Source organism: Leptodactylus fuscus, chromosome 2 (assembly GCF_031893055.1).
Source record: "Leptodactylus fuscus isolate aLepFus1 chromosome 2, aLepFus1.hap2, whole genome shotgun sequence".
Taxonomy (NCBI): Eukaryota; Metazoa; Chordata; class Amphibia; order Anura; family Leptodactylidae; genus Leptodactylus; species Leptodactylus fuscus.
The window spans coordinates 248,486,415-248,510,088 of record NC_134266.1 but is presented as its reverse complement, the minus strand read 5'-3'; the positions used below and the strand labels follow the sequence as shown (position 1 = coordinate 248,510,088).

Below are 23,674 nucleotides of genomic sequence, written 5' to 3'. Positions count from 1 at the left end.
AATTTGTGTGTAGAAAGACAACTACATTTTTTTTTACTAAAGTTCAAAACATTTTCCACTCACTTCTGTGCAGTTTTTCGAGAACCTCTCGCTGCACCCCTGCCTCTTCGTTTCTGTTCTACGTTCTCAGAGTCTTGTTCTTCATTGATATCAATTGCTTCCTCTTCGTCCTCCTGGGCGCTTTCTACTGGAACAGCCTTTTTTCTTCCCCTCCTAGGAGTCTTTGGTGCTGGCTCTTCTTTTGGCGGCCCTCCTTTAGCAGACTTTGGAGGTCTTCCACGTCTTGCTTTTTTAGGTGGGCTATTTTGTTCATCTTCGAACTCAAGCAAATCTTCCTTTAACCTTTTATCGGGCCACTGTTGTTCGTCTGACTCGGAAGGAACCGCAGCTCTCTTCCTACCTCGCTGGCCGCCCCTGGGTTTGGATTCCTGAACAGATTTGGAGAGCTCATCCATACTTAAACTATCATCTTGGTCTAAGAGAGATTGTTTTTTCCGCCCTCTTGGCTTGTCTATGTCAGAGTCCTCTCTCTTATCACCCTTCTTCCCAGACAACGGAGAAGACATCATGGAATAGTCTTCATTTTCACTCTGATCAAGTTCAGTGCTGTCAAGTCTTCTCATAAAAACAGAAAACAACAGATTATGTCACTGTGATACATTGAGCAATGATTTTTTATGAACTGAGTATTTTGCTTAGGCATGACCCGGTTCACTACCAATGACATATATAATGCAGTATGTGAAGGGTTGCAAACAAGAGCAGGAAGGAAGATCAGAGTCTGAACTCTTACTACCATATAGACTCCACTGACTCTAGAAGGAATTCTGTTCACATTATCACCATCCCCGTGGCATCAAAGAGAGGACATGTGCTCTGAAATAGTAGGGGACCGTTTCTTCCACTATTTCAGAGCACATCTCGAAATATTACTTGAATGAAGCCTTTAGCTCAAAGTGATTTAGATCATTGATGTGGACTACACAGAGGTAAGAGACGGCTACATTTGCATCTTTTTTGTTTTTCGATCATTTCCTGGTTTTCAAACACACTCACTGATGTAAATCATTACCCAAAACATGGATGTGTGAATAAGCCTTAAACAGGACCTTTCATGTCCTCAGGCACATGCGGTTTTATATAGCGCTAGAAAGCGGACAGTGCGCTTTCCCATTATGTGCCCTAGGTCTGGAGATATCAGTGCCGTTATAGCAATTGCTGTTCTATGGGTCACGTAATGACACGTTACAGTGAATCAACAAGTGCTCCAAGCTATTTTATAATAGTTATTAATTTGTCTACATTGGTGAAGGAATAAAACAGGTACAGAAGTAAAAGAAAGAATATTGTGTTTCATACCTTCCCTTAATCCTTCCTGGAGAGCCTGGATTAGAACCACTACTTGCATTGCTTACAGTCTCCATTCTGGAGGACTTTGACTGCGTTTGCTTCCCTGCTGTTGACAGCGGTTTGTTCACAGCTCCGAGAACATTTGTGGACTTGGGCTACAAAAATAAATAAATATCCCAAAACATTAAAATAAGAAATTGCCAGAATTTACACTATGATTTATTCTACACTACAACTACAAACAAAAGTTAAGCAATTTTACTTGCACATATCAGTTACTAGTCACAGGACGAGCTTTTATACCATACAAAATGTTAAAGTACAACAATGTCCAATACCAGTGGCATAGTGACATGCGGACAGAGAATTCAACTACACTCAAGTAGGGGGCAGCACTTCACAAATGACAAGACTGGTGCTGGTTGTTAATATCACTGAACTGATTTCTGATATTACATTTGTAAAAATAATGAGAAAGTGGACAATCCCTTTAATGTTTCTAATCCATAGTAACGCTGCCAAGAAGTTTTACAGTCTCACAAAAAGTGTGTTAGTAAAATTCACTTAGTTTAACTAAGTGGCCCAAATACAGAGAGTGGGACTGATCTATTATTCCTTGTTCAACACTTATTCAACTAAGGGCGGGTTCACACCTGCGCCCGGTCTCCGCTTTAGTAAAGCTGCAGACAGGCAGAAGACGCTCACGAATGGTCACTTTGAAAACCCATTCAAGTGAATGGGTTTGAAAACTGACCGCCGGGTTTCCGTCTCCTGTCCAGTTTCTCAGGCAGAAGACGGAAACCCGCAAAGCGATGACCGGGCGCTGGTGTGAACCCGCCCTTACAAGGCACAAAGTGGTAAATTTTGGCTTACAAAGTGACACATTTCATTGCTGCCTTCACCACTTTCCGAAAAGGAGGGTATGGCGAAGGTGTGCTGGGTTTATAAGTTTGCCCAATACATACAAAATTACCAACTCACCTTTCCAGGAGTGAAAAATGCTTTCATATCGGCAGGAAGATAATTTTTGGTGTTGCTAAAATTCTGTGAAAATAAAATAAATAAATATACACATATACACACACATATATTTATTATTATTATAATAATTAATAAACATGATTTTATTTTATTTTTTGCAGGGTATTCTCAGCTCCTCAGGTATATCTAAACTTGTGTAAAATGAAATGTTTTGCCCAATACATTGCATTATCTAGCTTGTTCCCTTTAACTGCTGAGCAATGCATCTATGTAAAACCCAGAGATAACAGTGTAGTCTCAGGCGCTCACTGCTGGTCTTACTTGTACATCACACAGGCTAAGCCCACCTGCCAACCTGACACTAAAGCTAGGAAGTGGATGGGAAAGAAGATCCCTTATCAAGACTGTGCAAATTGGAGTCATTTTTTATTGTAGGGGCATTAGATAAAGTAATCGCAATTTGCAGAATCAGAACAGAAAGAAAAATGTATTTAACCAATGCTGAAGCAATACAAAATTTCACTGAAATCCTTAGATCTTCAAGACATTGACAATAGCTGACCAGGAGGTGCTCCTATTACTAGCAGCTTCATTCAGTGGATAAGTTTTAACCAAGTTATTAAATGTTAATTTGAATCTGTCAGAACATACCTTGTCTGGCTGCGTGAAATATCGCGCTGGTAATACTGGATCCTTAGGAGATTCTAAACTATAAGTTGTACTCTTGGAGATAATTATATTCATTGCTACATCACAAACTGTATAGAGTTTCTACAAGAAAGGAAAAATAGACTTGTTACCACTTATGAACTTAAGATCACCAGTAACAAACACCCGAATGACTCCTTTAGGCCGTCATGAAGCCTCTCCGTACCTCGTTCATTTTGGGGTCATCCGGAGCTTGAGCATCTTTTGTCTGTTTTATGTTTTCCACCATTTTTCTGATGAAAGCATGGCTGTTGTTTTCATTCTTGGACATCAAAATCTCCAGGATAAACCAAAGACACCTTTTAAGAAATGTGAGAGACATATAGATATATTAAGATATCCACATACGTCAGAATGTAAACTCCACAAGATATATAAAAAAAATAAAAGAATCCACAGTTGCAGAGATTTCATATCTAATAAATTAGGATATTCCATTTTAAAAACGCAAAAATGATAAATTGGACGCAAAAAGCTCCCATGACAGACTGCCCTGACTTACAGTGCAGACATTCAAGCACGCCGTGCTTTTTTTTTTTGACAGGAATAGCAGCTCTACATACATAACTTTAGCAAGTGAACCCCCTGGGGCCTGTTTAGACAGCAGAATATGAAGAGAAATTGAGGTGACTTCCGCCTCTGGTTCCTCTTCATTTTTCAAGCCTTCAGTTTTCCGCCACAGTCTTCATCGCTGATCAGCCCCAGATGAAGAAAGCCGACCAGCTGATTCTGGAACCTTAAAATGTGACTTTCCATAAACCTTCAAGGCTACACCAAGTAGTCAAGTAGCCAGCAGACAGTGCCAAGATATAGTCGGCACAAGTTTAGCCAGTCTTCAGGGTTATTGTCAGGCAATCGCTGTGCACACAAATATCGAGGATCACAAACACAGTAGATCCATTTGTGCTAGATGCACTTTGTCAGCTGTAAATGCTACAGACATAAGAGGGCAAAAGAAAAATAGCGGCATACTTACTCTTTAATATCTTTCAATTGTTCTATATCTTGAATTTTCACATAGTCCGGATCATGGGCAAGAAGATGAATTGTGTACGGTACAACATATTCAGGAAGGAGGGACAGCAACTTTTCTGAATGAGGAAAGAAATGACTAAGTCAACAAACTGCATTTTGTCTTCTATAACTATCCGCACTTACGGATCTCTTGTCCATGGGCTATGTCCAGTTTTACGAATCAGTCTGTCAATGGACTGGTTGAGCAACTTTTGTTCATTTGATTTGAAGGAATTTACCTTATTTTTCAGACTATAAAGACGCACTTTCCTCTCCCCCTTTCCCATATTTGGGAGGGAAATGGGGTTGTGTCTTACAGTCTAAATGTGAGGGTGTTTTGGTGCTGGGGGGCGGAGGAGTGGGGTCACAGCATCGCCCCCTGGGGCGAGTCCTCTCTGGTCCCGTACCTTTCTTGTTGCAGGCCAGCTCCTGCGCGGTGAGATTGCAAGAGCAGATCTGTGTCTGTGGCAGCCGGGAGCCTAATGAAGGTTCCCAGGCCGGTCATAGTAATATTACTATTCTGGCTGGTCTATGACGAGGGTTAGGTAGGATGATATACCATTACGACTTACCGCTTACTGCTGCATGCTGCTTCAGATACTCTCTTCTAACATTGATATTTTTCACAAGACACTGCCTGGCATGTGCTCGCCTCTCCTTCACAGGATCCTTTGCACAAAGGGCGCAAATTGCCATATACTCAAGTGGAAGTCTTAACCTAGCCAGTCCTTTATGTAGCTTTTGTGCAAACAGTTGTCTGACTTGGTAACACTCATCCTATGATAGAGGAGAAAACAAAAATGGATGAAAAAGGTTTATGAACTAGAAAGTCCATCCGGGAGCTTTATTACACTAAAGATGCCCACATATATTACAAGTCTGTCAGGAACAGCAGTCTAAAGTGACTGGCAAGTTCTGACTCTGCTCTTTAAGAGTATCATCATCTAAGTATTTATGGCCACAGGATTATGCCATGACTACCTGAGAGATGAAAGTCCCCACCTATGGCACCTGATTCTGTGCTGAGAACAGGGCCCACAAGTGATTGGAGAGGGGCTTGTACAGGTCTCAGTTCTCTTGTATAGGAGTTATGGCAATGGTTGAAGCGACTTGTTTGAATACTTCTGTAGAGACAAATCGCGTTTACGGCTTCCTTCTATGGAGAAGTTCAGCTAACTACAATGTAAGAAGTATGCCACCTTTAGGGTCAGTTCACAGAGACATTTGCTACAGAATTGGGGGTGGATTTCGTCCCTGAATCTAGAGTAGATTCCTCCCGAATCCGCCTCCCATCGTTTTCAATGGAAGGCAGAGATTGCAGCAGGATGTGGATTAAAACCCCCCCCAAAACAAACCACTATATAATGGCAGCAGTCACTGAGAATGGAAAAGGAGTGCCCAGTTGCTACATATGCTACATATGACTACAGCTCTGTGAAATACTTACATTGACCACGAGGGCGCACAGCTGATACTGCTCTAGGGTAATGATTTCGTGGTAACATGGCTCTTGTGCAAGCTTCACAACTGCACAACCGGCTGCGAGTCGGAGCCGTGACATATCTGGTTTACTAAATGAAATACAATATAATACAGATATCAAATTAATGGAGGAAAAAAAGGACACAAAAAGGGTGGTGAGGAGCAGACATAACAAGCAGATTACAGACCAGGGTTTAGCAATTAAGGAAATTAATTTGATTAAATAACCCAACCAAGGAAAAAAAAAAAAAAGTTCTCCAATAAGCTTGAAATAAAATTGAGATTTTACTTCTAGGCAAAATTGCCCGGCTCTACTACAGACAAGAACGTGGCTCACAGCTACTAGAGATGAGCGAGTACTATCCGAAACTCCTGTTTCAAATAGCACGCACCCACAGGAATGAATGGAAGTGGCCGGCACGCTGACTTTGCCGGCGGCCGGCCACTTATCCCCCTGCGTCCGTTCATTCCTATGGGTGTATGCTATTTGAAACAGGAGTTTCGAATAGTACTTGCTCATCTCTAATAACTACCCATCTCATTTAGAAGCTACTCAGCTAAAAAGGATTGGAAGAACCCCCCGCCCCAAGTTGTTTTGCAAACTGTTACCTTACCATTTGTGATCTGCCATACTCTCCATAAAGCAGTATCTTGTGAACATTTACCTTAGCTTTCCATGTTCTGTTAAATCTCCATCAGCATGTAGAATTGCTGTCAAAAGCCGTAATGTAGAAGTCCCAGATTTACTGTGGTTATTTTTCATTCCCAATAACCAGCGCACCATCATCTTAATCGCTTGAATCTACAAGAAAAAAAGAAAAGCCAGATATTTTAAGCTGAATATATAATGTAGCTTATGAATAGTTTATCTTCAGCCATAGATCCTTCCAATTGATGTTCTACACAGAAGGTGAAAAAAATAGGCTAGATAAAATAAAAAAAATATATCACGCACGATGGTAGGCTGAGACCCATGGCAAGGCTCACATACAGGTACGCATACACAAATACATTTTAACCGGAACAATTAATTGTTATAGTTACTGATTTTCACTTTAGATGTTTTGTAACAATAAGAAATATGGACGTTCACATCATTATAACATGAATTCAAAAGGACTAAATTTTAAGAAATAACCAGTTTGCCTACCTTAACCAACGTTTCTTGTGACACTTCTTCATCAGGAACCCAGAGCTTAGTGGTCTTTCTACCTGGACACTAATGAAAAGAGAGATATATTGACTGCCTGTGAAGCGTGACAGCTTTTTTAAAAAAATTTTTAATTATTTTCACTAAAATAGAAGTGAAAATGAAAATCTGTTCCTTATGCACACCAAGTAATGGTGGCTATCACTATCAGACCGGTGCGGACCAAGAGACTAAGGTGGGTACTGAATCTTCTTCATGTTACATAGCCTACATAGTATCAGTTTCACAGGGTAGTATAGCTTTGTCCCCTTCAGTTAAAATGCAGACCACCCCTAATTTGATATCCTGAGGATTATGTGGCAGCCATCTTGCCTGAGCTGCTGTAAAGAGCATTCAGGTATAAGCTTTACAGCAGTCACCTTGACAATCTGTAGACTAGAGAAACATGGGGCAGATTTAAGGTCTAGCTCTTGGCAAATTTCTGAATCACAGAGGCCATGACAGTCCTACCATGCCCGCTTTTCACAAAATTGGTGCATTTTCTGGCACAAAACTGCTTTGCACCACAAAATAAACTACCTTTTATGCCAGAAAACTGGTGTACCGACTTTGGTCAAACTTTCCCCAATTCAATAGGAGTGTTGTGAGCAAGCTCTGCGACATATACAGATTATTGTGTAAGGAGGAGATGAAAGTGAGCTGTGGATTAGAGATGAGTGAGTACTGTTCGGATCAGCCGATCCAAACAGCACGCTCCATAGAAATGAATGGATGCACCTGGTACTTCCACTTTGACGTTGGCCGGCTGCTTAACCCCCCGCGTGCCAGCTATGTTCATTCATTTCTATGCGAGCGTGCTGTTCGGATCGGCTGATCCGAACAGTACTCGCTCATTTCTACTGTGGATGTCATCCATTGTGAATGGTGTGCTCCTGTGTTATTTGTATTAAATGTTGATGGGTTAGGCTACATTACAGTATTTATCCTAATAGAGGATAAGTCGCTATTCAGGAGGGGGGTATGACTGCTGAAACCCCCACTGATTCAGAGAACGGGCATCGCTTCCCCATTGTGCAATGAGCATGAATTCAGGCAGGCCAAATGTAACTATGCCATCTGGTGTCAACCGGCATTACTCTGGCTATCTCCCATTGAAGTGAACCGGAGCACAGTCCATATGACTGCACTCAGGCTGAATTGACAGCAAAAGGGGGGGGGGGAGAGAGAGTCAAAACACAAATTTTTAGGGTTCTGGGGTCTCGGCGGTCAGGTATTTATCCACTATCCTATGGAGGAAGGCACAAATAGTTTTTGAGGCACAACTCCTGTAACGTTCTCTGGAAGAGCTCGTTCACATCTGCGCCCGATCTCCGTTCCGCAGGTTTCCGTTTCCTGTACAAAACAGAACAGGAGACGGAAAGTTGCAGGACTCTTTCATACCCATTTATTTGATTGGATTTGAAAAGTGTCCGGCCGTGAGCGCCGGTGAGCGTTTTATGCTCTCCGCCGCGAAACGTTTTTTTTTTTTCACCAGAGTCGGACATGCAGTACTCTGTGCCCGGTTTAAAAAAAAAAAAAAAAAAAAGTTTTGCCGCAGAGCGCTCAAAATGCTCACCGAAGCTCACGGCATGACAGGTTTCCGTCTTCTGCCGGCAGAAGACGGAAACCTAATACGGAATGCCGAACGCTGGTGTGAACCCAGCGCAATCCTGTCGACAATATAAACTAGACGACTGCTGAGTAGTGATCTCTACAGAAAAGGAAGTGTCCGTCCTTTTAATGAAGAGTCCTGTGACTGCTTCCAAGACTTCTTTGAATTGGTGGATATATGACGCTAACAAAATGGTCATTAAAGCTTGTTTTGGCCGAAAGTTGGATCAGAAAGCAATTCCCAAAATTATATTCAATCATACACAATGCTAGAGATCCATAAGACACAAACTGCAGAAATAAAAATGTAGTTCTAGCACTGCTATGAACCTAGCCTTAGTGACTACTATAAAGAAGATGAAACTTACTCTGTCAGTCATCAGTAAGTCTTTCACCACAAAGTTTGCCACCATGGACTTGAGTGGGCCAGCAAACTGATCAGGTGCCAGTTGAGCTATGTGGCCGATGGTTATCAGGGATATGATCAGCTGCTCCGGATTAGTGGGATCAAGGCTTTTGTGTAATGGCTAAAAGAAGAAGAGGGGGAGGGGGAAATAAAAATAAAACAAAAATTTAAAACAAAAAAAAACAAAAACAAAACACAAGCTAAATAACAGCAAAAAATATAGTAATGTTGCATTGATAATTGTGTAATATATTTTATACTATGTGAAAAGAGCCCTGGTAAGAATTGAGGAATTTCAATTACACAAAATCATTAGTACACGATGGCAAAAGTAACGATGCATAGCTGAAAGCTACGATATAACATGTTGTCAAATGTGTACCTATTATTTCAAGTGACTTGTCAATAGGATGTCAGGCATTAGGAGTAACACTACATCTGTCCATTATATGACTTGCAGTCTGTAGGCTCCATCACCAATTGCGGTTTCTCATTGAACTAGGTGAGCAAAAACTACCTGCATACACACCACATAATCAAATTGGGAGAGCCTACTTCCTCATCGCTACACACGCGTGTGTTTCTGCTATACCACGCTCCCTGTAAAAGTGAATACTGCCCCCTATTATTAAAATAACGCCTAATAAAAGCATCAAAAAAGCATGACCATTACAGCGGCAGTGTTTCTAATGCCAGTGAAACCAATCACAGGCTGGGGCCACATCTGTTACAAAGCCAACATGGAGATTCGTAGTCTGAAAGTGCTACAGGTCTAACTTTTTTGTTCACTGGTCTCAGTTTAAAAACAGGAACCAGACAAACCCCCATTTAAGACAATGGGTTCCATTGGCCACCGTTGGGGTCCACTATTTCAGCTGTCCAAGTATCCATTGTTCTGATCAGTCCCAGGACCACAAGAGGCAAATGTGCACGTTGCATAGATGCTCTTACAGGCTACTGTCTGTACACCAAGCAAGTATGGATGTACATAAAGACAGCAAGGTATATGATTGCATTACTAGCTGGGCATCTAGCCTTATGCTAACTGTTCCTCTATAAAATGACCATAAGCCCTGACCCCTTCTGAGTCAGAGCCACAAGCATAGGGCAGCTGTCACATTAATATTAATCTATCAATCTATCTATAAAATTTTAACCATACAGCCTAGTGAAAAAGATAACATACTACTAATGTAATTCAAGCACATATGTTTGTTGCCCAGATGTTACAAGAAACACCAAACATCAAAATAAAACAAAACAAAATGAGTAACAAGGAAAGCCATTACACCCCAAACCAGATCTCTTAATAGACATGCTTCATGTGGCGATATAGCCGGCTTCCTTCACTAAAACCATTTAAAAGCCATTAAAAGGTCCAAGCAAATGCATATTTATGGAGTAGGAATGTGTGCAGACAGCAGGCAGAGAAAATACTAGATTGAACGGTTTAGAAAAATGAAAACTCTGGATAAAATATAAAAATATAATTAACAGTGTATGTGTGTGGGGGCAGAAAATAATGCACTAAAATCCTCATCTAGCGGCATGAAACAGGCAATGGGTTAAATTCATTCTAAAAGAGAGTCGGGAGAAAAGTGACCAAAAAAAAGACAGCGACCAGATGTTCGCTGTAAGGCAATAGGGAATTGCAAACAGAAGTGTCACTTGCGGTCTTTTCTAGCCATGTGACATCTAGTTCTTCCGTGATATGGCCCAATCACGTGAATGGACGGTGATATTAAGCATAGCCACTAGTGTTGAGCGAATAGTAGATTCGAATACTTCACTGCCAAAGGAAAGCGTGTTAGCGGCCGGCACTTAGCCCCTTTGTGTTCAGCCGCTTACATGCATTACTATGGGAACAGAGGTATTCAAAACTGATTTGAAGAAAAAGCGCATTTGTGTGACTTTCTTATGGGCTTCGTTTTTACGTTTCGCCTTTACCGTGCAGACATGTCCCCTGTATTCTATATTTCAGTACGATTCTGGGGATACCAAATTTATATGGTTTTATTTATATTTTAACCCCTTACTAAAACTCCAAAACTGTGCCAAAAATTCGGCTTTGATCGAGGCACCAGATGGGTTAATGCCCCTATCGGTGGGGGCATTAGCACTGGGTGTCTACTGTATAAAACAGACACCCAGCAGCTATGGCGGCCACCCGGCTCCCAGGCAGCCACCATAGCTAAACACCCAATGTCCGTTGTACTAGTACGGCGGATGTCGGGAAGGGGTTAATGGCATAAAAATTCAGAAGACTGAAATTACTTAAGTTACAGTAAGGCATCATATGTAGAGATGAGCGATTAGTATTCGAAACTACCATTTCGAATAGCATGCACCCATAGGAATGAATGGAAGCAGCTGGCACGCAGACTTTGCCGGCTGCTTAACCCCCTGCGTGCTGGCTGCGTCCATTCATTCCTATGGGTGCGTGCTATTCAAAACAGGAGTTTCGAATAGTACTCGTTCATCTCTAATCATATGCACACGGCTGTGTATTTCATCCACAACTGCAGATAAAAGTACAGACCCAAACATTTCAATAGGCCCATACACACAGCCGGACTTTTTGCTGCTGTGTGTCCATGCCGAATTGAAGAGACGCAAAATTTGGGGCAGGTCCTATACCTGTAGTATTCACAGTTCTGTCAATTTACAATATATCGATCAGCGAAAACCACAGCAATTACATCCGGATACCAATCTATGTGCCATCTGTGCAGTTTTAAAAGAACTGTACACAAACACAAGGTCGGGTGCAGGAGGCCTTGGTCTTACGAGTCCAGTAGGCAGTCCTAATAAGTGAGTGCCAGCTTTTATATACAGAGCTGTCAGTGATTGTGGGTGACAACTCATTGGACTCCTACGCCCAGTATCTGGAGGTATCCATTTTACTGGACTTAACTTCTCAGAAAATAATTCTGCAGAATTTTTTCTTAGAACTCTACATTATGCCAGTCCATGACAATATTATTTCTCTCCTCATGAAGAGTGGCTGTACAGTGTCTGACATGGTTATTACTGAATGGGACACAGTCAGCTCTTGTGGACATGTCTTTTCTCCAATGGTAATGGTAAGGACTGGTAGTCATTCATTCCAAATAAGCATGACAGAAGAATGGCACAATGTATATATCCTAAAAATGCAAGCCTATTTCCTCAGAGGGACCACTTTGTCTCTAACTTTAGGTGGTGTTCCTAATCCTTACCTCAAATATTTGGGCGAACTGTGTCTCTTTGCTGGAAAATATGGCATGTATACAGTGGATAGAGTACTTGGCTTGGCGAGAAGGTCCCTTCTTAGCCTTCTGCTGTAAAACTGGAAGCAAAGCGCTAGAACAAAGAACATGCAAATAAATACATTCGTATAAGATGGCACAAAAACAGAACTCCAAAAAGTTACTGAAAATAAAAAATAAAAAAGTCAAATAGTAGACACAATTTATTATAATAATACATACAGAGACAGCAGACCGAGAAAAGAACGTAACTTACGATCTAATGTGTGGGAAGTCATCTTCAATTTTGTGCCCGGTGTTCTTGAATATCTGCAGAGCTGCCTCCGCTACCTTTTCATCATCCATCTTGAGACAAGCCAAGAGTGATTCAAAGGTTTCCGCTGAATGAAATGAGATGGGATGTGTAAAAGACAGCACCTAGGAAAACAAGATCAATGTCTGTGAGAACAGCAATATAATAATGTGCACTGCTGACTGACACACCAAAGGAAAAGAACTCGGGAAAATTGGGTTTATTCATAGTGTTATCAGAATTACTCTGCAGCAGTTGTTGCTGTGGCAAAGCTGTAACACCAGATTTTACATTGCAGTGAATTAGTTTATACTGAGCTTCATACATTCAGTGTACCTGAAAGCAAAGTAGTAAGATAAAGAAGGGGGGTTATTGAAAAAAAAAAAACAACAAAAGAAAAAAAAACAAAAAAAAAAACCACCCACTACATGAGACTTAGGCTATGGCTACATAGAGACTTACACTTACCGGCCACTTTATTAGGTACACCATGCTAGTAACGGGTTGGACCCCCTTTTGCCTTCAGAACTGCCTCAATTCTTCGTGGCATAGATACAACAAGGTGCTGGAAGCATTCCTCAGAGATTTTGGTCCATATTGACATGATGGCATCACACAGTTGCCGCAGATTTGTCGGCTGCACATCCATGATGCGAATCTCCCGTTCCACCACATCCCAAAGATGCTCCTCTATTGGATTGAGATCTGGTGACTGTGGAGGCCATTGGAGTACAGTGAACTCATTGTCATGTTCAAGAAACCAGTCTGAGATGATTCCAGCTTTATGACATGGCATTGCATTATCCTGCTGAAAGTAGCCATCAGATGTTGGGTACATTGTGGTCATAAAGGGATGGACATGGTCAGCAACAATACTCAGGTAGGCTTTGGCGTTGCAACAATGCTCAATTGGTACCAAGGGGCCCAAAGAGTGCCAAGAAAATATTCCCCACACCATGACACCACCACCACCACCAGCCTGAACCGTTGATACAAGGCAGGATGGATCCATGCTTTCATGTTGTTGACGCCAAATTCTGACCCTACCATCCGAATGTCGCAGCAGAAATCGAGACTCATCAGACCAGGCAACGTTTTTCCAATCTTCAATTGTCCAATTTCGATGAGCTTGTGCAAATTGTAGCCTCAGTTTCCTGTTCTTAGCTGAAAGGAGTGGCACCCGGTGTGGTCTTCTGCTGCTGTAGCCCATCTGCCTCAAAGTTCGACGTACTGTGCGGCGTTCAGAGATGCTCTTCTGGCTACCTTGGTTGTAACGGGTGGCTATTTGAGTCACTGTTGCCTTTCTATCAGCTGGAACCAGTCTGGCCATTCTCCTCTGGCATCAACAACGCATTTCCGCCCACAGAACTGCCGCTCACTGGATGTTTTTTCTTTTTCGGACCATTCTCTGTAAACCCTAGAGATGGTTGTGCGTGAAAATCCCAGTAGATCAGCAGTTTCTGAAATACTCAGACCAGCCCTTCTGGCACCAACAAGCATGCCACGTTCAAAGGCACTCAAATCACCTTTCTTCCCCATTCTAATGCTCGGTTTGAACTGCAGGAGATTGTCTTGACCATGTCTACATGCCTAAATGCACTGGGTTGCCGCCATGTGATTGGCTGATTAGAAATTAAGTGTTAACGAGCAGTTGGACAGGTGTACCTAATAAAGTGGCCGGTGAGTGTATATCAAATGTAGTTTTTGCAGGGTCAAGTCACAGGCTACCAGCAGCCATTGAAAGACCTCCAAAAGTTACTAAATCCCCCCCTAAACTCAGAACATAATAAACGGTAGTCATTTCCTGGACTTACATAATTGAAAACCTACCCTATAATCCGCTCAATCTATGGGATCTCAGGTGTCAGACCCCCACCAATTTATATGAATATTCAAGACCTAGAAATGATCGCCTTTAATATTTTTCCACGCAAGTACCCTGTGACTTTACCCTGCTGCAAAAACTGCATTTGAGCCAAGTCAGAGAACACATGAATGCAGGGACTTCACATGCATCCCTGAAGGGCAAAAAAAAGTTCAACTATAAGGGCTGGTTCATGCAGGGCAAGAGGGGGTGGATTTTGGCACTGAATCCTCTTCAAAATCCGCCCCCTCATAATAGAGGTCTATGCAGACCGCTAGCATTCTTTTCTCTGCTAGTGGGAACAAAGAAGCGAGCTGCCCTTTCTTCAGGAGGATTCCGCAGCTGATTCAGACGCAGTGTCCGCCTCGTGGCAGCACCCTCCGGACTAGGCCCAAATGGTGCTCCAGAGCGGGAAGCCACGACTATCAGAAGCCGCATTTTGGTCCTATTCTGATGCTTCCCGCCTAAAAATCAGGACCAAAATACGCGATCCCGTGCTCCGTGTGAACGGGGCCTTAAAGACAGTGTAGATCATTAGTTACTTACCTTAAGTAGTTCTAGGCCTGCCCTGATGGCTTGATCTGTCGACACGCCTTCATCTTCATCATCCGCTGTGCCGTCTATTGATTTGTTCACCAGCTTAATGAGGGAACTTTTAAAGAAAGTATAAAAAAGAAATGAGTACATAGTAAACGTAAGAGGCCTATCGGAAGGTAATGTACTTCCCAAGTGCGATATCTAGGACTACTCTACAAAACACACATGTACGTCTTATCCCCAGTCAGCATAGGAGCTAGTTTAAAATCTGAAGGCATGTTCACATGGAAGAAGTTTATGGCAGAAAAACCTAATGTTCAGTCCATTGCTGCAAGTTTTAAAGATCCTGCTGACAGGAACCAACTTTCGATAATGAGATTTCCAGAACTTGGGATACAGATGACCTTCTCCTATGTCATCAACAAAAGAGGGTTCAGAAAGCTGAAAACCAAAAAGTTCACAGCAAAAGCAGCAGCCAACCTAACAGTGTACAGAACCAGCACAGCACATTGTACTGGCCGTGTGTGAGAACTGCAGCTCCATTCTGTTTCAGATTAATGGTCGCAACGACCTAACATAATGGTTTGGTGGGGATGACAGGACTTGGGCACCAACATATCTGACATTCAGGCTATATGCTAAAGATACGTCATCAATATACAAAGTCTGAAAAAAACCCTGTATAGAAGTGGGAACAGATTCAAAACTGAAGAAAGTGTTAATCTTACTCATAAGAGAACTACATTTAAAGGTTCGGTTCAAACGTTGCATCATGATTTCAGTTTTTTTCAGAGATATGCACTGCAGAATGAGCTGCATTATTGGATATCACCAATACCCTGCATACCCAAAGATGGATTTCAGTAAAGTAAAGGGGGGGGGGGGTAATAATAACGTCACCTTTGTAAAAGAATAAGATGTATTTTTCAAATCCTTAATAACACTATAGAGAGGATACAGTGCTGAAGAGTATTTCAGAAAATTTCTCCTATGAAACATTCTAGCTTGCAGGTTTCCAAAGCTGCTTAACCCCGACACAGCCGACTCCCTGTACTATCCACGGAACGGACAGTGATACCAGTAACGATTAAACATACCTCTTCACACCAAAACGACAGGTCGATCAATTTCTGCATTGGAGTGGCCCAGTGCAAAAACCATTAGCCATTACACATGTTAGAAGACCCAGCTTCTTACCTTATTGACTCAGTGTCTATGTGCACAGGGGCAATCCGTTCAAGCAGAAACTTCATCATTTCCAGAAAAGGATTTGTTGGCTGCTTCGGATTTCCCAGTTTCTTTGTAATATCACGCTTTTATTTTTCAAGAGAAGTTGAGGGAGGAAAGACAAGGGTTAAATGAACTTATTATTTTCCATAATGCTTACATTACCAAGATATAGGGTACAGGACTTACATTCTGGTAGCAATAAATTTGGCCAAAAAAAAAAAAAAATTAAAAAAAAAAAATCATTCAACACTGGTCTAAACCATTGCTAGAAGAGTGCTGCAAAAATACTGAAACACACACTGAACTAGTAAGCACTGGGTTATTGGCTGGACACGGGCGCCGACACAGTGGATGACTATACTAATACTTTAGGCTCCTGTTCACAGTCACCTATTGTTTTTTGGGAGTCACAGTAGTATATATTAACCCCCACTATCTACATCACCACTACAACCGGTTACTCTCAGAACGAAGTAACAAAGAAGCTTTTACCACCAGCCAAAACATATTGCTGGACTGTATTGTGCTCCTGCCATTGAGACGTGCCAGAAAGAATTGCGTTTAGCATGAATTCACACATGCCAAATTTCGTAGGAGAAATTTCTCCGAGAAAAAAAAAAAAATCTGTTCTGAATGGAGTCATTTTGGAAGAAATTCCATTCCAATGAACAAGGCAGTAGCAGAAATTTTTGCAACAAAATCTGGCATAGGTGAATTTACTTCTACTCATACAGACACCAGCTCGTGTGCCTTGCTCTGTCGTAGTCTTGCTCTTCACCCTTTGTCAGCACTGAAAACATTGATAAACAAATGCCAGTAACTTCTAGCGCTCGGAGCTGCGAGCATAGAGATATAGTTTGTAGAATAGCCGCTTCATTTGGACAGAACACTGCTCTTATTCCTGTGCAAATGAGTTAAGATTGCATCAGGGGAGTGTTGTAGAGCTACTGAACCTCGGCATGATCTTGAAGAAAGATAGGAGAGGGATATTGAGCAATAGGAAGATTATGCCATGATGCTCGGCCACCCCAGCTGTACTCTTAGCTCACTGGCGTAGGAATAAAAAGCACTTTGCGCACTACAAGGTACTGGGGCTGGTTTAGTAACGTATCGGTGCTGATCCCCTTGATGACAATACCAAATTCAGACTCTTTTTCAAAAAGGCTAAGACCAGGACTACACAGCAACATCAACTTTTTTGACCGAAAACTCATTTGTCTGCAAGATCTTAAAATAACAATATGATTTTTTTTGCAATCTTTTTATTTTATTTTACACTGCAGAGTATCAGTAACACACAACTTAAAATGAGGGCGATGCTGACAAAAGTGGCATGCGATATGGGACCAAATTTACAATTTTGTGCGCTATAACAGGTTAGAAATCTTATCTGAATAATCTTATACTCAAACTATTTGGAAAATTTGGAATATTGGGCTGTAACATGTTGCAATGTAACTGATCTACTCCCAATGTCGTTCATGCTGCAGAAAGCCAAACATGAAGAGCAACAGTGGGGTCAGCATCAATACTGCATGTGACATAAACGTCCAACTTCACAGCAAACCCGTGGTCAATATACAGCACTGATGTATCGTCCCATGTGGGTTCTCTTACCACACAAACTTCCGCCTGCTTGCATGAACAGGTTGGACTGACAAGCTTCTCTAGCTGGCCTCTAATTTTTTCATCTTCTTCTAATACTTGTGTAAATTTCTTTAAAAAGTCTTGACCTTTACCAGGGTCTGGTAAGTTTCCTAAGAGAAGGAAGAGACAAATAAGAGATCCTTGTCATTATGCGCAATAGATATAGAAATTCATTGCCATCAGCAGGAAGAAATATCAAATATCAAATATCAAATGACACAATAATCTCTATAATGCAGATGTGTCACAAAGGCCTAAATAGCCGAGTAATCCGCATTGCAGATGGAGTTGCTAAATTGGCGCTGCAGTCTGCTCTGTCTTCTATGCATAGATAGATGAGCAGCCCGAAGCAAGGGATAAAGATGGGTCCAGTCTATTAGGAGACACAATCTACAATTTAAGCAAGGCTGCAGTCATATGTCCCATGATGCCCCCCTTCCAGTATGGTACAGAAATGTCAGACCTGACACCACAGTTTTCTATAGGATTATTTATGGGATCAGGCATATCAGTGTCGATGTGGGGCAGAAAATTACAATGACAAACATTTGTGGAGCAGGGGGTTAAGTGGCTCCCATACAAGCGCTCATCTCCAACACACACAAGGGTCAGTCGGATGGGGAGCCAATTTATCCATCAGTATATTTTTGACATGTGGGAGGAAACCCACACACACAAATACACAAGTAGAGTATGCAAACTCCAACATCATGCAGATGGGGTCATTGGTCAGATTCAAAATCAGGACCCAAGCGCGGCTAGTGTTGTGCGACACATGGATGGATGACTGGTGCACAACATGCTCAAAGAGGTCATCAGTGGTGTCTGGCTCAAGGATAAGAAAACTAGCCAGACACTACTGATATGAAGATTTTTTTTTTTTTTTAAGTATAATATTATATATCACTTATACTTTATAATCATTTTTTCTGTATATATGTAACATGGAAAAAAGTATTACCATTCCTCATAATTTGCTGCATTCCTACCATAGTAAAATGGGAAAAGCAGCGTCTACCTGTTACCTCATCCATCACCTATTAGTAGAAGCAAAGACTTCACAACGTGCAGGATGAGAAGTTACACATCTAGAACATCAAATGACAGAAGACCATTTCATAGATGGACTTACGGGTAATGACCATCACTTTGGAAAAGATTGCTTTACTCCCAGATTCTGACTGAAAAACAAAAAAATAATAATTCAATTTTAAAAGATACATTTACTTAAATAAGATATCTTTAGTTGACCTAAGTGCTTGTTCACACAATGATTCCACCCAGGTTCTGCCTCCTATTGTGCTCAAAAATGAGGCAGAAATCACAGCAGGATGCTAATAAATATATTAAAAAAATAAAAATATTTAAATATAAATAAAATAATACTAATAATTAAGCATACTGCTTGATCTTGCGGCAGATTCTATGGTGATTGATTCGGCCACAGAGTCCGCAGCACAAGACTCAATCCGATCAGGCTCATTCATCTGGGTGTAATCAGCGGTGGAAAGTCACGACCGGACGAGGATGGTCGGCATCAGCATTTAGCCACAGTGAGCCAGAGTGTGTTATACATGATAGATAGATAGATAGCTATAGGCATATAATGTGCACACACAAGGACAGATATACTTACTTTGGGCTGTCTGATCAAATCCAACAAATCCTTTACATGATGTCTGAGCATATTTTGACATTTCCACATTTCATTCAATGCTCTGTCACGGGAGGAAGACAAAAAGAAAATAAATAAGCAACAGGTGAAAATAATAAGGTGATCACAGAAACGCAAACTACACCACTGACTTTAGAAAATGGGGCTCCAAATCACCTCTGCATGACCCAGCCGTGGCTCTGATCAAAAGCAGTCCCCTAAGTGACTACTGAATGACAAAATCAGTATATGTGAACATATATGCAATATGTATGTGGTTTCTCAGTGTTAGGGGATGGTTATGGATGGGTACCCGCACCTCCACTGACAACATTTTTTGTAAATACTCTATCAAATAGTAATTTGGGGGTAAGCATGCTGCTTCTACTACTGCTACTGTGCCCGCACCATTTTATATCAATGTCACTTCGCCAGTTAGACAGGACCCAAGGACATCGCTGGAAGAGGAGGGGTGGCTGAAGATGACGTTGGAGCCTGAATGCCCGCCCTCCCGTGCACGTTCGGTAAGATGAACATATTCTGTTTTAGGGTTTTATTTTAAAACGTGGGGGGGGGGGGTAAGTTAAATATAACTTTACCAGTGCCTGAATAGCCTTATTAAAGGCTATTCACGCATGTGCGGGGCTCTATCAGTATGATTTTGCCAACATGGAAAAGTTAAATGGAAATATTTACAGAAAAAATACCCATGGGTTTGACAACGTCTACTCTGTTATGTTCTGTAAATAGAAAGCTTTAGAGCTAGTTCACATGTGAGTTTTTTGGACGCGAAGGCAGCCTAAGATTCCGGTCCAAAAAACGGCTAGCCGCAACTGGATGCCGATGCAGTGAATTCCACTCTGGATTAGGCCCAAATGAATAGTTTTGATGGAGGGAGGTATTGCTAGGTGCCTGAAGAAAGAGCATGTCGCTTCCTTTTTCCACGAGCGGGAACAAACTGAAATCAATGGGAGGCGGTTTTTTGAGCCGGATTCCGCGTCAAAATCTGGCGCAATATACCCCATGTAAACTAGCCCTTAGGGTGAGGCAAGCTAGAAATATATTGTGAATTGCTTTTTAAGCAAAAGAAACAGAACCAATGTTACAGCGTGTCAGATCTATGGGTTCCTAATTTACTTAATAATAAAGAGTCGCTCTGGTAACCGATGATACCTACTTAACAGCATTTAAGTCCAATGTTGCATACAGGTAATATAAACACTTCATTCTTTCGGTAGTTTCTAAGTTGTGAGGAACCATGAACTGTGCGAAAATCCGTTCTACCAACAACCTGAAGAAAGAGAAAAATTACAGAACTTGGGTCATGCACATGATTATAGCTTTTACGCAGCTCTACAGATGAGAAACAAGATACTGACAAGTATTTCAGATGCCATGACACGATACAGACCCTTCTTCATTGCCAGGAAGACAAGAGCCCAAATATGTTACACAAATACAGAAGCATGACTGAAAGCTCCTGTTGGCTGATGCAATATCTGTACCAAGGCCTCACATCTACCATGTGCTATTTATATTAATAGTGTCCTGTATTAGAGTCACAGGGACCTTAGGTGTTCTTCGGGTGCCTGTTACCTCTACATCCCCTTTAACTATACCTCTGCTGGAATGGATGTATGTAAAATCACATTTCCTCTGCAGCAGGTCCCATGGGGAAAATCATGGGCCATCTGCAGTTTCTTTAAATGACTTTAAGGGGCTTCCCCATCTAAGTAATGTATAGCATATAGCAAATGTCAGAGGTGTGGGTGACGCATCTTTCTGAAGAATGGAGATCTCTAAATCTTAACCAGGAGGTGGATAGGAGGCACCTGAGCGGAATAAGAAGAAGATGGGAAAATCCCCCTTCAGTCGATTTTACTTATTTTATACAACAATTTCTAGGAATCTAAAATTGTTACTAAGAAAGCCGAGTCATATTATATATATTAAAAAACAAACAAACAAAAAAAAAAAACACAACTTACCGATCATCTATGCTGTTCTGGTAATAAATATGAAGCAGCTTATCTTTAATCCAAGAGATTTGCTTTGCAGCCTCTTTCCCAGCTTCCGCCTGTAAAGCATACTTCTTATAGATCTGAGCCAGTCCCATCATGGCTTCTTTTCTGACTCTCCACTGATACCCAAAAGTAAAATGAAGGTAACAATAGTTTAATTATGTGGCTGGTTACAAAATCAATCACCAATATCCCCCCTTCAAAAATAAAAAAAACCAAAAACAAATCATGCATATGGCATAATCTAGAGGTGCTTTCCAAAATCTGGTCTAAGGAGGGGGCAAAACCTGATAAAATGCTCCCAGCACCGAGCAATGGTGGTCCCTCCACTGTCTATACAGCACACAAGCAAGGGCAGAGACTAACTGCAGTGGTCACTAGTTGTAGACAATACGCCATCTTTATTGCCAAATCAGCCAGCATAGCAGCAGCGACAATAGACCTGAGGGATGATTTAGCAGGGGAATACTGTGTCAATTATTTTGCTCCTGATGGGGTATTGCCAAGAACATAACCTTATCTATATTTGTAGATAATTAAAAGTTAAACATTTTTTAAAATCTAAGTCATTAAATATTCTGCAGAATTTTAATGATTTTCCCTAACCGTCTTAGTGGTGACAGTCTGTTGTCTTGATCGGATACCAATGATAAGACCACAAATGCGGAAACGTTCTATGATCTGTAACTTGTCAAAAACCCAGCCATGAGGTCCTTATTGCATCTGGGTTATCAGGCAGGGACTCTAATACGTACGAGAACAGATCGCAGCCACAATAAGGACATCATGGCTGATTTTCTGATCTCAGAAAGGTCCTGGATTCATGGTCGTATCCACTGGCAACCAACCAAGACAGACTGTGACCACAAGATATTTAGAGAAAATCTTTAAAGTTTTGCAGAATTTTAAATTACTTATATTTGCAAAAATGTTTAACTTTTAAATTATCTACAAATTTAAAAATGGTTATGTTCATGGGAATACCCCTTTAAGGCTAAGGCCCCATGTAACGAGCCCCAGCCAAAAATCAGTGCGGGCAAAACACATTGGTTTTTTTTCCCCATGTTGCTTTTTGCCACATGGGGCCTTAGCCTGAGGCCCCACGTTGCAGAAACACATTTTTTTTTTTTTGCAGATTTTGTAGCAATTTTTTGAGCCAAAGCCAGGAGTGGATGAAGCAAAATGTAGAAATGTAAGAACTTTTATATAATTCCCATTCGTTTTGTAGACATTCTTCGCTTTGGCTCAAAAAAAAACGCACCAAAATCTGCAACGTGTGGCCTCAGCGTTAAATGGGTTTTTCAGGACCTGGGGAAGAAAAAAAACAAAACAAAACAAAAAAACCTGTTCAAGGAGGGAAGTCTTTTCACACAAGTCAGCAGACTTTTCCTTTGCGTACTTCCTGTCCCTATTATACCTTTTACGTTTCCGTAGGTATAATACTTATGCAGCGATTTAAAAAATTGTGACGGTTTTTGAAATCGCAGCATGTCTGCTGAGGAGATTTTTCTTCTGTGTGGATAGGATCAGTCAGAATCCCTTCCACTTTTAAGGTACTGGAAAATGCTGTAGTTTTTGCCATGGAGTTGCCACTGCTGCAAAATCGCAGCGTTTATGCTACATGGAGTCCCAGCCTAAGGAAGCGTAAACCCTGAGCCATTAAGTCTGTGTTTATGTTGCGGAAGTCGCCACATTAGCGTTCCAGCCAATCACCAGCTACAGTGGCAATATCTATGTGTAACACAAGTGACTGGTGCAGTCCAATGACAGGTTGGAGGGCTAACTTACTTGTCACATCACAGTGTCAGCAAAGTAGACTTAAACTACATGATCATATATAAAAATACATTAAAATTTACTTTAAACTTTATTACTACTTTGATAACATAAAAAGGAAAAAGTATAGTATAGCATTTACTATGACTGAAGTATAAAACTTACTCGCTTATCTAGAGTTCTTTCCCGGACAAAATTAAGAAGATGGTCATTGACAAGAAGAAGATCTTTCTTTGCAGCAGTAACTATAGACACAATGACATCATGTCTAATGGCCTCCTCGGGGTCATGGGACCTCACTTTAAGATATTCTGAAACACAAATTAACTCTGTTATAGCATTTCTTGGGCCAGACTGAAGACATAAAATAAGCATTGTGTAACAAGTAAAAGAAAAGGCACGTTCACGGCACACGTCTGCAAAAATTAATTTCATGCACCTGAAATAGGCAGATTCTGTAGTATGTGCTCAGATGTCAGCAAGTCGCAGAAATTTTGTGCTACAAATCAAACAAGATGGATTTCAGTACCTGTTAAATCCTTGGCTAAATCTGGATGGTTCATCAAGCAATGGCTGGCAAACTTCACACACTCCAAGCGGATCGGTACATGTATGTCATTAAATCTGGAAAAGAAAAAGGTTTCATATTCTTGAAACAGAACAA

The 23,674-nt window shown here is 41.3% G+C and overlaps 1 protein-coding gene across 1 annotated transcript in view; it reads right to left on the bottom strand.

The window, feature by feature from the left end:
* The window catches only part of PDS5B (PDS5 cohesin associated factor B), a 60,626-nt gene that overhangs the window by 5,633 nt on the left and 31,319 nt on the right, over window positions 1–23,674 (bottom strand). Inside the window, exons 10-31 of the mRNA XM_075265994.1 lie at window positions 23,540–23,634; window positions 23,176–23,321; window positions 21,202–21,353; window positions 20,391–20,504; window positions 19,196–19,277; window positions 18,692–18,740; window positions 17,530–17,669; window positions 15,880–15,995; window positions 14,692–14,797; window positions 12,246–12,406; window positions 11,960–12,083; window positions 8,704–8,862; window positions 6,686–6,754; window positions 6,201–6,337; window positions 5,501–5,624; window positions 4,626–4,830; window positions 4,016–4,130; window positions 3,206–3,338; window positions 2,983–3,102; window positions 2,332–2,394; window positions 1,360–1,505; window positions 64–615 (exon numbers count right to left, since the gene is read on the bottom strand). Of these exons, the coding sequence (XP_075122095.1) occupies window positions 64–615; window positions 1,360–1,505; window positions 2,332–2,394; window positions 2,983–3,102; window positions 3,206–3,338; window positions 4,016–4,130; window positions 4,626–4,830; window positions 5,501–5,624; window positions 6,201–6,337; window positions 6,686–6,754; window positions 8,704–8,862; window positions 11,960–12,083; window positions 12,246–12,406; window positions 14,692–14,797; window positions 15,880–15,995; window positions 17,530–17,669; window positions 18,692–18,740; window positions 19,196–19,277; window positions 20,391–20,504; window positions 21,202–21,353; window positions 23,176–23,321; window positions 23,540–23,634 (3,108 nt within the window). The remainder of the gene's footprint in view (window positions 1–63; window positions 616–1,359; window positions 1,506–2,331; window positions 2,395–2,982; window positions 3,103–3,205; window positions 3,339–4,015; window positions 4,131–4,625; window positions 4,831–5,500; window positions 5,625–6,200; window positions 6,338–6,685; window positions 6,755–8,703; window positions 8,863–11,959; window positions 12,084–12,245; window positions 12,407–14,691; window positions 14,798–15,879; window positions 15,996–17,529; window positions 17,670–18,691; window positions 18,741–19,195; window positions 19,278–20,390; window positions 20,505–21,201; window positions 21,354–23,175; window positions 23,322–23,539; window positions 23,635–23,674) is intronic.